This window comes from Mercenaria mercenaria, chromosome 14 (genome assembly GCF_021730395.1).
Source record: "Mercenaria mercenaria strain notata chromosome 14, MADL_Memer_1, whole genome shotgun sequence".
NCBI classification, from domain to species: domain Eukaryota; kingdom Metazoa; phylum Mollusca; class Bivalvia; order Venerida; family Veneridae; genus Mercenaria; species Mercenaria mercenaria.
In genome coordinates, this window is record NC_069374.1 from 71,322,041 (window position 1) to 71,336,248 (window position 14,208).

Sequence of the window (14,208 nt, forward strand, 5' to 3'; positions counted from 1 at the left end):
TTCACAATGTATTTTCTCACTAGTTACGGACAGATTTTAACGAAAACACTACAGTCACCCTAAATGCAACATATAATACTGTATATAACGACGCATGTTACAGTTTAACACATATTTTTGCATAAAAACTACTTCGCTACCGGATCCGAACGTGTCTTGTTGGGAGAAAAAAAAACATGTAATGTATTTACAAGGCTCTTTACGTGCAGTTAATTCATGATTTTTATTTTTGAAATGCTGTGTAAGGGGCGGATGTGTTTTCTTGCGCTGTTTACTCTCTGTGTGTTTACTCTCCTTCGAGTTTGACTTTAGGAAAAAGTTTGTCGGTAACAGTGAATGTATTGAACCGCATGTAACTTTTGCTTATTTTTAGGAATCATATCATCGATTTTGGGAAGTATCAATAAATGTTTTTATTTAATATATAACAAAAAAACATGTAAATTTTGCAAGCAGGTCAACACATTGAAAACAGTTCGTACTCAAAATAATTTTGATAGTTTTATAATTAATATTCCTTAAATTTTGTTCCTGTGTACCAAATTTTAAGTCATATGCAAAAGTATGGTTAATGTCATGTTTATGACAACGAGGAATAAATTGTGGGCTTCTGCAGACACAAGACACGCGTATTATGGATCCATATAGTTTTGCGACGTATTGTAAAAACGTATGTTTACAGGATTGAGAACAATGAAAATACTGTTCAATTTTGTTGTCTTTATTTGTTTTAACAATGCCATTAGAAAGAGTCACATGTCGTCTAGTATCTTCAGCCAACAATGCCAGAGAGGTCTTCATTCATGCTGAAAGACAAGTTTCTAATTAGTCAATACCATCTTTATTGTACCTAAAGTAATATTCAGTGCAAAATTCCCAACGAAGATTTATTTGGAATACCATATTTTGGTATTATATTTCTATAACAGTCCAGGCGTTATTCGTTTTTAACATACGTCATAAGATTTTCTAAATGACACTTATCAATGGGTGTTATCAATTAGTGGTTGGTCCTCTCCGCCGATGTGCTGGTAAATGTCTTAGGATGTGTTCTTCGGTATAATAAAACAAACAACAAAAGTCTGCTTGGGTGCTATCATTCTCGCATACCAAGAATCGGTTGACTATGACGAACAACTGATGGATGCAAATGATGTAAATGATATCAGCATTCTAAAAATAATAATATCATCGGCTAGCGACTCTGGTATTATCAACTTTCTCAGGTTGACAATATCCATTTTTACACTCGTTGGTCTGTGTTCTTTATAATATTAGATGTATATCACAGTTACCATAAAACAGTTTTCCTCCTGAGGTTTCCAACAACGATATACACTTTTTAGTGGAATATTTTCATACTTACTCGGCGTATGATTTCCGCACTTAAACGTTTTCTGAATTTCGCGTAAGAGATGTAGTTAGTATAGATTTATGCAATAAGTGTGTGTAATCGTATGATAATATCAAACTCAATCAGCTCTGTCTTCTTTTTTACATTTTAGAAAAAAGTTGACGCAAATTGAAAGTCTTTTGCGTGTTCGGTCGACGGCAACTTCAAGCCCGTATTCAGAAAAAAAGACGATGACGAAATTTGTGAACCGTTTATGAATTCAGCAGAATAATATAACCCTAATTTAGGAACGCCGCTCCTGCCTACAAACTGTAATAATAAACTTTAAGATAAGATAGTATAAGGATATTTCTAAACACAAGTATTTATTTTGTTTGTTTGTGTTGGGTTTAACGCCGTTTTTCAACAGTATTTCAGTCATGTAACGGCGGGCAGTTAACCTAACCAGTGTTCCTGGATTCTGTACCAGTACAAACATGTTCTCCGCAAGTAACTGCCAACTTGCCCACATGAATCAGAGGTGGAGGACGAATGATTTCAGACACAATGTCGTTTATCAAATCGTCATGGAGAACACACGCCCCGTCCGAGAAGAAGTATTTATTTACGTCTTCTTTAACTATTGAAAGTTACGAAATAGCTATTGCATTTACGTTATACGTACTTTCGTTCACAAATAGGTGGGAAAGTACGATCGCACGGGTAGTCCTGCCACAAATAATCACCAGAGTGTATAACAGCACAGTCTTCACCGGTAGACCCAGCTGGCTCGCCGGGATGCCAATCCGTGTATGTCACTACTTCATTGTCATCATACCATCGCCAAACCCCTTCAATGTCAATGTCTTGGAGACCAATCCAGGAAGTACTGGCTAGAGAAGACATCAGTTGATCAGAGTAAAGTACTCTCATGTTCTAGTATAAGCCTACCTCGCGCGAAGCAAATGGTAACCATAAAATCATTGTATTGCACCCGTAATGATTATCGGCAAGTTCCGTTTGATTACGTTTTATACGTGTGCAATTTCGGTAAATGGACCACCGACGAATGCTGAAGTAGGATACCTATATAATACGTAACCGGGCGGAAATTGCCGAGTGGCATTACGGGTAAAACACCTTAATGCCGAGCATCATTATCAATGGAATTTAGAATAATATTCTAAAACTATGAAAATTAGGAAATATTTCTTTAATTTAGGCAAAAATGCAAACAAAAATGTACAGACGATATCTGATTGTTTAGACAGACGTCTGGGTATATTTTACACGGTGGGGAAACCAAGAATGCAACGTCATCAAAAAGCAGCGCAAATGAGCTGGCCACACAAAATTTACGTCGATTCAGGTCAGAAAAGTCTTGTAACTTTTTTATTACTGCAGCTTTCGACTCGAGATAAAGAGCACCGTACCCGGCCTGGAGTATACTATTCTGCGGTAGTGTTCCATATTGTACGTATAGCTTGGTTTTTGCTCGAAAACGCGAACAGTTGGCAAAAAGGTATGAGCTGTACCACACTTTTGTCTAAGAAAGTGAGTTTTGACCGCATTTTCGTGAAATGAGGACAGATTTGAAGCTCATTTAATATCAGTGACTAGCATAATAGTCAACCATTGCTTTATTTTGCTATTTGCAAGGATATCTGACGATATTTTATTCAAATCAAACACCGTTATTAAAATGAGAACATCCACACTGACGACTTTGTTGGAGAACATCCACACTCTTAATTACCATTATTGCAGTAATGCTTCCTAAAAGCTGTGTCTTAGGCAGTCAAGCTACGTTGTTCAACAACAAATGTCGTCTATACATACAACAAGCAGTTCATACCATTTACCGCAAGTCTGTAGACCAGTTAAAATAGATCTGCCAAATTTTATAGCAATGGCTGAGCACATGTTATGCTAACATTAATCTCTGTGTAAAGTGTGGCATAAGGACACGGTGTTCAGATTGATTGCATCTTAGGAAAAACATTATTTTAAGATAGCAAGACAAATTCGCATAACAGTCCTGCACACAAAGTTTAAAAGCAAATAGAGGATTGGAATAGTTATTGTATTGTTTTGTTTAGAACTATATCCATCCCAAAGTGCATAAAAGACGGATAGTTAGTACTTTAACTAAATATTATAACTGTTAGATATTTTAAATCTTATTTCAGCAAATGGAAGTCTCTTTCAAATATCAAATACAATCCAACCTTATACATAAAAAGGTCATACCAAAGACGTGAAAAATGGTACCAGTAGCTCCCTTGCTTGGCGTTCAGCATTAAAAGGGAAACTGGCCTCTTCTCTCATACCCTCGTGGCGATTGATCCCATCAGGAATGAGGGGTCGAGAGTGATTAATATAAGTTATAGAACTTCCTTCAAAATCGACCTAAAATGAATTCTGTATAAACTAAAATAAAGGCAAACATAAAAACACGGTTTTATACATTTGATTTAATCACATGTAAGACCGTAGCTTATATTTTTGACTGAGAATATTCATTAAAAGCTTCATTGGGGACAATTTACTTTTGAAAAGATGATTTCCTATAGGCACATATTACAAAAAGTTACTTAAGGTCAAAACATTTTGTTCAGCAGAAAAAGCACATGACACTATCAATTTACATTTGCCAAAAGTTGCAAGTTTATTCTATAATTTGGAAAAATCGGGAGTTTAATCAAATTTCAAATCAGTGAAGAAAACAAAAATGGATCCGAACTACCTTAAGCATCATACGGGAAAGATTTTCATGTAACACCTTAAACTTTCGTCAGTATTTATACACCTTTCCATACTCCTCACATCCTTGGTTTTCTCTCTCCGCTGTGACTGTCTTAATAAGTGTTCCCGCAGAGCAGGTTTTCCGGCTGAAGCTTAGCCCCTAATATCGCACTTCAATCAAATGTTGATTTATTAAAATGAATTGCCCATAATTTGAAATGTTCTGCAATACCATTGGACAAAAATAATTTCAATCACTAAATACTGTTACAACTGTATTAATAATTTACTAGTTGCGGACACATATTCACATTAGCAGATCTTAATTTCAAACTGTTTAATAGAGCTTGAGCCGTATTCTTCGTTAATAGTAGTTCAGCCAGGAAAATTGTAAGGGTGTTTCAGTATAAGTTTGTGGTTTGGTAAAAGAAATTTACATAGACTTTGTTATCTCGCATATGTAATTGGTGCTAAAATAATTTAAATGGGATGAGAAGTTTTATTTTTCTAATTATTGGCTAACCTGTTTAGTATTTAAAATTATTTTTTGTTTACAAATTTAAGCTCTGCGTACAGTATATGTGACTTACCGGGTTAATAAACGACTGAAAGTAAATCTTGATTTACCAAAATTAATTTCCCCATAATTCCAAAAATACTGCAATGACATTGGAGAAAAGTAATTTCAAACACTAAAAAGGTGGAAAAAAGATTTATGTTTTCTTTTCCATTTTTATATTTTATATTATATTATATATAACACGATCTTATTCATGTAGAATCTACTCTACTGAATATTTATATAGATCAAATGCCCTACGGATTTCAAAAATATTTTCAAATTGACATTATTAAATTTATGTCATAAAAAGAAACAAATATCTATCTATCTTCCATATAGTCAAACCCCTGCTGGGGACCTAGACTTTGCGCGTCAACTAGCAAGAATGTTAAAATGAGTAAAAAAGTAGTAGTAAAAAGAAAGAAAGAAGGAGAATGGTTAAAAACAGGTTAAAAATAGGGTAGGTGTATTTAAGGTGAGATGTGCTCAATCTGGCTTACAGTCTGACTGAACACTGGCCCAGACGAGTTGACAACATCTGAGGGCAAGGCATTCCAATGATATACTGTTCTAGGGAAGAATGAAAATTTATGATAGTTGGATGAAGGTGAAACTTGAACGAATGCCTGGGAATGAGTGGTTCTGGTTCTGGAAGATCTAGTGTTGGGTGTTAGGTAGTCCGGTAGTGGGATGGCGATCTGGTTATGCAAGATGTTATAAAACATAACCGGTCTTATTTGGTCGGGCCCTGCAGCTTTATGGGGATTAAGGTTGCTAAGAAGTTTTTCGATACCTTGTGTTGAAATATCAATATCAGGCATAGGTTTGTGTGGGCTGTACGTTTCTTTTCCTGGGATCTCTTTACCTATATCTGCGATATCCTGGACCTTCATATCAGTCAAAGATTTCACAGAGAGAGGAGATTTTGAAGTAAAAACTGACTGATACTGCCATCTGAAACAAAATAACGAATGACGCGCAGATTGAATGCAGTGAAACTTATCACTTTTACTTTACTTTTTCACATGTCAGATTTTAAAACAAAAACGGTTTTGTCTTGATTTTTCTAAATAGTGCATGATAATAGTGTGGATGTTCTCCAACAAAGTCGTCAGTGTGGATGTTCTCATTTTAATAACGGTGTTTGTTTTGAATAAAATATCGTAAGATATCCTTGAAAATAGCAAAATAAAGCAATGGTTGACTATTATGCTAGTCACTGATATTAAATGAGCTTCAAATCTGTCCTCATTTCACGAAAATGCGGTCAAAACTCACTTTCTTAGACAAAAGTGTGGTACAGCTCATACCCTCTTTGCCAACTGTTCGCGTTTTCGAGCAAAAACCAAGCTATACGTACAATATGGAACACTACCGCAGAATAGTATACTCCAGGCCGGGTACGGTGCTCTTTATCTCGAGTCGAAAGCTGCAGTAATAAAAAAGTTACAAGACTTTTCTGACCTGAATCGACGTAAATTTGTGTGTGGTCAGCTCATTTGCGCTTGGTTTTGATGACGTTGCATTCTTGGTTTCCCCACCGTGTTTTAGGTAACAATCCGTTTTCTTTATTTACACACTTGTATTCTGTTTAGTTTTAAGGACACGTCACGGCTGAGATAGTTTAGCATTATTGCAATACACAGTCGGTATTAAAATTGTGTTTCCATTATATATGCTCATTAGATAACTCCTCAATATGTGAAAATATGGGATGTGTTTTGTATAATTGCAACACAGTGAGTTGCTCTAATTAGTGACAAATGACTGAAACAATAGGAATTCGTAAGTGACTTGGATAGACAAAACGACAGTGAGGTAACAATATATGTATTTATTCTAGGTTTAAAGTATTCGAGATTTTACTGTATTGAAATGTTATTGAAGTGTTGGTTGCACAATTATTTCGTGCAAATTTTGTTGGTATATAGCTGAGTTGAATAGTCAGTTAAATCATTCGAGGTTGTCTGCATTGCTTAACACAACACACACTACTTACATGTATACAAGCTGGATCCCTTCCCGCCCACCCATTGGAAGCTTTTTCAAATTTCAATAAAATATTCAAATTTTGAAAAGATATAAATGTTAAAACAAATAACAATGATAATAATGATATTAAAATTGGTCGATATACATGATGTCCATTTTGTATACGGTTGGATTGGCATTTATTTCAATATTTAAAAAGAAATTATACAATAGCCTTGCATAAAGGAAGGCAATCCGAACTATAAAAATAGAAAATTCAATAATAGTTTCAGTTGTAATTGTCAAACTCCTGGCAAATTTTGAAATATTGGAGAAAACAATTATCAAAAGAAAGAAATTAGGAACTAAAAATAAATTATATATTTATGTTCATAAAAGTATGACAGCCACGCCATAAACAAATGTTATACGAGTTTTAACGTTATTATAAGTATTAACTAACAGTACATAGCACGGCATGGAAGTTTCCCTCATGTATTTTATGTTATGTTTGCTTAACTTGCTCGGCTTAATTGTAAGAGCTGATTTAAGTAAAATCTGTACAGTTTTCAACACGATGTTGATAATAATACAGTTTAGTTTATATTTTTACAGACAGTTCCAAGAGTTGAGGAGTTCTTCTGGATACATTATATTGTCGCCTAGATTTCTTGGGATGGATATGTGTTTATAGAGAACTGTTCTTCAATGGACTGACGTACCATGGTCGATACATTTGCCTGTTTAAAGATTCTTTAAAAATAGAAAGATACTTTTTCTTGTAAGAAAGAAAGATAGAGACAGTGTTTTACCAAAAGTGCAAAATCGATTTTATCATAGTCCCATTAAGATATAAATACATTGTAAGAATTCAAATGAATTTATAGGTACTCGTATATTATAAGCTTAATAAAATGATATGTTCGGAAGACATACATTTAATGAATGTACATGCTTTTGGCTAGCAATTGAACTTCTATGGACTACATTATCTTCACTGAGGATAATATTTTTCGGCAATAAATTGTGGGGTGGGGGGTTGTCAGGCCGCCAGAAGATGGTAGCTGGTCTTGAGACTTGGTATCTTTCTACTTCCCCCTCCCACGACGGAGTTAGGGTTGAGTAGCCGCCTCGCAGCACACTGACTGGGGAAGTATATTCATATATGTAAGTTTTCCGTGAAGAAATTAAAGAAAATTGATATTTTATATGATTGAAGTTCAGTTGAACAGGATATGATTATAAAGAAGGTTTATTCAGCTTTTTTGTATAATGTATATAAATATGTGCAGTTTTCGCTCAGTTAAAAACAAAATAGTATTAAAGTTCATGCATGATGTGTTGTGTTAAAGCTTGAAATGTATTAACAATGTGGATATATGACAATGCAGACAACAAATCCTAAAATACATTTATGTATTTGTTCTCCTTTCTTCCCTCGATTTACTTTGATTATGGGATAAATAATTTATTTACGTTTGAGCGTAGCAAATTAGAAAATAAATTCTTTTATTGTTTTAATTTTTGAGTTGTAAGCTACAATATAGAATACCCGTTTTTATGAAAATCAAACTGGAAGTTAGAAATAACAGAAAAAATTAATTAGGTCATGAGTCATCATATATCATCTTACCTTATCTTATCTTATACCTGTCAAAATTTGTCATTAGTTTTCACGAGCTGTCAAAATTATTTTTATCTCTCTATTCTGCAGATGCATTGTTTTTGTAAGTATCTTGGTCGGATATTGTAGTGTGTAACTTACTTTACATTCCACATTAACATTTGTGCTTGAAATTGCTTTGATGAGCTCACCGTCACGTATGAATTTCTATTGTTTTAGTTTATTGTCTGTTATAAAGGTACCAGATCTCAATATTAAGATATAAGAATTGTCCTTTTTTGGTAGACAAGGGAAACTATTTGGTTGAACCATAACATAACGGTGTTTGGAAAGAACTGAATATTCTTTGTTGTTGTTTTTTTTTTTTTTTTTTTTTTTTGTTATTCACCGGAAATTCAAAACGTGACATCATCTTAATAAAGAGCATAAAACTTCACCTTTAGTTTTACGAAGAAAATCTTTGATGAATTTACTTTCAAGTTCTGTATTAATATGAATAAGATGAGCACTGTGTTGTCTGCAGAAATGCTGAAATAAGAATATGTGTCGGTTATTTGTACAATTTTGTCCGAAAATATCTTTTCTCGATTAATAATTACTGTCTTCTTTATACTTGAAATGGCTTGGCCTAACTGTAATAGTTTTAGACAGTTTTCTTATCGATTTTTCTTATCAGCACACTGTAGTGCTCATTTAAAGATACATGGATCACAAAATGCTCATTGTACATTAAATAAATTTTGCAGAGTTTGCATTACTTAATTTCCTTTTGATATTCATTAAAAAACAATATGATTTGCCATAAGTGCTAAAGAGGTTGTATGTATGATTTATTGTTTTGTGTTGAAAAATGACGTAAGCGATATTGAGATTTTATATTTGTACCAGGAAGGTCACGTTATTTTATTTATATTAATTTTCAAGAAATGCTTTAATATGTAAATATTTCATGTTAGAATTTAGACATAAATGATAGTTTCTCAAGAATATTTTTATCAATTGATCTTAACAATTGTAAATACTTATAAACAGACGTACGGATGGAGAATAAGTAAGTTACATATATATTTTCTTCTAATATCAGTATATGCAGGACAAATACATACGAAGTTATATTTATCCTAACACTGTTGCAAATTAAACAATATCTCTCTTCACGTGGTATTCTATTTCTACCGAATTTTCCATGCATATCTATGCAATAGCCTACAGATCTCTACATGTAGGTAAAATGTCTAAGTAAGGTTCATAATAAAATGAGCCGTGCCATGAGAAAACCAACATAGTGGGTTTGCGACCAGCAAGGATCCAGACCAGCCTGCGCATCCGCGCAGTCTGGTCAGGATCCATGCTGTTCGCTAACGGTTTCTCCAATCCCAATAGGCTTTAAAAGCGAACAGCATGGATCCTGACCAGACTGCGCGGATGCGCAGGCTGGTCTGGATCCATGCTGGTCGCAAAGCCACTATGTTGGTTTTCTCATGGCACGGCTCAAATTACGTTTTTAGAAATTTATATATAGAGGTTAAAGTCCCCCCGACAATCACCTTTAACTGTGTCAAATAGTCGCAACTGAAACTCAGGTAAAAACACGGATTGATTTAATGTTGTCAAATGAAAAATCAAAGTTGTCTAAAATCTGTCATCCACTTAATGCGTCCTTGACTACAATAATTTACAGCCTTCTCGTAAACATACTTCAATAGAATATTGTCCAGTATTTAATAATTCTAATATATCTGTTACAAAGGGTACATCTACTTAACTCGCCATATATAGTAGCATTACAAGATGTACTTTGTTAAGCATGAATGCTTCAATGCTAGTTAATTTTGTGCAAAATTTTAAAACATTTCATGTCTGTTTAACAAAATGGATAGTAAATGGACAATTTACTACTTCCAATAGTTCTGCATTTGAGATAATGGATTGGTTAATGCGTTTAGTTTTAAGTTAAGAAATAATAACTCAGTTAAGTCTTAAACTTGATTTATTTCCTTTAGATAGATGTGAATTTCTTATTCATGACCAGATATGTTTGGAATCACACAACAATTTTGTATCGGACAGTATGGGGAGGTGTGTGTGTGTGTGTTTTTCTTTTTTTTGTTGTTGTTTTTGTTTTTTTTGTTTGTTTGTTGTTGTTTTTTTTTTGTTCAGGCTCTCAGACAGCGTTTCAGTGAATATCCCGTTATGTTACAACACTTACTGCTGCCTCTACGAAGGTCTCGTGGAGCTCATAGCCGACATAGTAACATGAGTCCTGAAACCTTGTCCAGCCATCGGCACACACGTTTCCACAGTCTGCCCTACTGTCTGCAAAGTAACTTGAAAGTATAAGCACTTTTCAAAGCCAATCTAATGTTGTTATGCCATGTTATTTCAATATTTTACAAGTTTTAAAGCAGCATTAATTTGTCTGTCTATATAACATGCAAGTAATGATTTTAAAAAAATTGAATTTATCTTTCTTCGAATTTTAAAATCGAATGTACGTACTTAAATCGGCAGATACGTAAATAAATCTGAGTAAACCAAGCAATAATATCCTTTCCATCGTTATAACCCACATACATGAAATTTATAACTAAATAGTCCAAAATGTTAGCCTTATCACCAAATGTGTAGGTCATGTTCATCGTCGCTAAATTAATGCCTTTACATACATACATACATACATTAACAAGTAATCATGATCTTCGGGTGATTTGTCGTGTACTTTATCATTGTTCGAAGTTCAGATATTGCCTTAGAGAAACGAATACTGAAAATATAAGAAGGTTATTATAATAGTAGCTCGATCTGGGATGCTATATTCGACTTGAGTGGATTTTTGCCAGCCTGATCGGATCTTATGAGGAGCGCAAGCGCCGAGTGTGACCCGACCTTGCAAAATCCACGAGAGCCGAGTACAAAATCCCAGATCTAGCTAATGTTATAATGATCAATAATGACCCTTTTATAATTTACCTGTACATTATTAATCGTTGTTTTGTTATTTAAAGAAATCTTCAATGTTTATCGATATCAAAATGGATTTGTGCGCTATTTATAGAACTGTTTCAGGTCATGCATATTAATGAATGTAGTCCGGCAGCATACAGTACGGAATTTAAAAGGAACAATACGGATTTCTATCTGCCTGTTCATATTTAATTGTGAAATAAAAGGGCAGTTTTTTTACACAATATAGTTTTATAATAAAAGCCAATAAAGATCTTTACGCAGACGACTCTACACTATATGAATCCGACTCCGATATTCTCGTATTACAGAATAAACTTCAAACTAACTTGAATGCTAGCAATAAATGGTGCCAAGTAAATAATGTGTCGCTTCACCCCACTAAAAGCAAACTTATGATATTAGCTACGAGCCACAAATTCAACAGTCAAAAGTATTTGTATCTAATGTTAAATATAGCCGACACTGAAACAGAAAATATAACAAATTAATGATTCTTGGTGTTTACGTAGACAATACATTATCGTTGAAGCAACAATTAAACACAGTATATATCAGAACTATTAAATTAAATAATAAAGCGCTCTTCAAGAAGATAAGACATAACTTAAGTTATGATATGAAGATAATTTACTATAACTCATATATATTATCGACACTAGATTATTGTTGCACCGTGTGGGTGACAGGAACTAAGTGCATTAACTCCATATATAAGCTTCGATAAGAATGGTTAAATTAATAAAAAAAACACACAATGAATCAGACAAACCGAACTCTGCATTATTCAATGAACTGAAATGGTTATCGTTTACAAACAGGTGTCACTATCACGCAGCGGTCTTGGTGTACAGAGCTCAGAAAAAAATATTTCACCCAATTTCATATAAAAGAATTGCTCAACTTTTCCAGTAATAACGCAAATAGCCTTTGACAGATTTCAAATAACAATTTAATAACACATAAACAACTACCTAATTACATGAAAGCTTCTTTTTCAAATATCTCTGCATATTACTGGAATAACAAGTAGTTATATATATGGGGTAGCGAGCGCAGTTTGACCCAAATTAATTTTAACCCTTGACCTAAACCGACCAATGCTGACCAATTTCAACAAATTTAAAACAAATTTTAACAAATTATTGTTAAAACCTATAGTAAAATATGATTAAAGATAATTTTAAACACTTCCACCAAATATTTGCCAAAATCCTGCCAAGTGGCAGCAATGTGGCAGTCGCTGCCAACTTGGCAAACTTTTGGCAGAACGTTGGCAAACACAAATTCAACCAATCAAAAGCCTGCCATTTTTCTGCCAAGTGGCAGCAATGTGACAATGTCTGCCAACTTGACAAACTTTTAGCAAACTTTTGGCAGATTATTTTTATTGATAAAATGTAACTTATTTGATCTTATTTTGAATTAGTAAGTATATTATTAGGGTACACATAGTAATTAAATGAAGTTTTAAATAATTTTTAATTAAGCTTTTAATTAAACCTTTAATTCAAAAGTTTGCTTATATCGGCACGTCCATCCGGTATAGATTCATCCGATATGTAGAATCTAATGTAACTATCCTTCATAAGTGAAAATGTTATTTCTGTAGATGTTGAATCGTCATAAGGATGAATGTCAAACATTGTCCCTTGTGTTAAATAAATTTTAATTTTTTTCTTATACATAGATATTAACTGATCAGTGTCAAAGTCCTCAGCTGCCTCAGCTGCTATATTTATTATATTACTGCTAAATTTACCAAAAAATAGATCATCAACACCATCCCGAAACCTATCATTCCACCACCTAAATATAAAATGTGATATTGGGCTTTTAATCGGTTTATCTGGTCCACCTATGGGCCTGGCCCCCGTTAATAAAATCTTAATATCTATTATATAAGTTCCGGTTTTTCTGACTATAAACACACCCTTCAAAAGCACATCTAGTACATCTATTTTATATTGTTGGTCTATGTGTATAAAATCTTTATAATCTACGATAATTTCAGGTCTTAAATGAAATATATTTAAATAGCTCACACCGCCCAGATCTTCATATGTTGAATATACCCAGGCACCATGACGGTTAAAATACTTTTTCATTTTTACGTAATCATAAAAACTTTTATTATAGTATTCAAAGAGAAACACTTCATGTTTTAATTTTTCTATTTCTTTTTCCAATTCTTCTTTTATTTTTTTGTCTTTCTTTTTAAGTTTAAGAATTATTTCAGCTAAATCATCATCTCGTTTTGTTGTGGCAACTTCAGAAGCAGATAAATTGTCAACAACACCTTTTGTTCTAGCTAATTGTGTTTCTTGTTTTAAGAAAACATTTTTTACTTTTATAATTTCTTGGGTATTAGTGGTAATTTCTTCAACATTAGCGGTTATTGCTTTAGTATTAGCAGTAATTACTTGGGTATTAGCAGTGATTGATTCTCCTTGTTTATCCGATATTTTAACTACAGAGTCCAAATCATTTATTATTTTTTTAATTTTATCATTAATTTTATCATTAATTATCTTAATTGCTTCTTCTTGTTTAGCTGATATTTCAACTACAGAGTCCAAATCATTTGTTATTTTTTTAATTTTATTATTAAATTCATTAATATCTTCTTGTAATTTTTTTGTAATATTACTTAATTCTGCATATTTTAAATTGTGACGGTTGTCAACAATACTAATCCAATTTCGAATTTGTTTTTTAAAGTCATCTATTTTAGAATTAATTTCTTTTTTAAGGTTATCTAATGCTGTATCATGATCATCACCTCTTTGTGAAGCTGCCTTTTCCAATTCAGCTTTATATTCTGCAAATTTATTTGAAAATGTATCGAGTAAATCTTGATTCCCTTTTGCCATTTCAGTATTTAGTTTATTTATTTCTGTTCTGATTTCTAACTGATACATATTTTGTAACTTTTTCTCAGCTTCAATAATCTTGTCTTTTAGTTCTTCATGTTTAATCATACTATCTTTTAATTCTTGAACTTGAGTG

The 14,208-nt window shown here is 33.1% G+C and overlaps 1 protein-coding gene across 1 annotated transcript; it reads right to left on the reverse strand.

Annotated features, from left to right (window-relative positions):
* Nucleotides 1-705: 705 nt before the first annotated feature.
* On the reverse strand, nt 706-10,891 carry LOC123528280 (perlucin-like). The gene is made up of 5 exons (XM_045308014.2): nt 10,735-10,891; nt 10,445-10,551; nt 8,673-8,763; nt 2,019-2,226; nt 706-806 (listed from the first exon to the last, which is right to left on the reverse strand). The coding sequence occupies exons 1-5, from the start codon at nt 10,805-10,807 to the stop codon at nt 773-775; spliced, it is 513 nt and encodes a 170-aa protein (XP_045163949.2). The 5' UTR covers nt 10,808-10,891; the 3' UTR covers nt 706-772.
* Between the last annotated feature and the right edge of the window lie 3,317 nt (nt 10,892-14,208).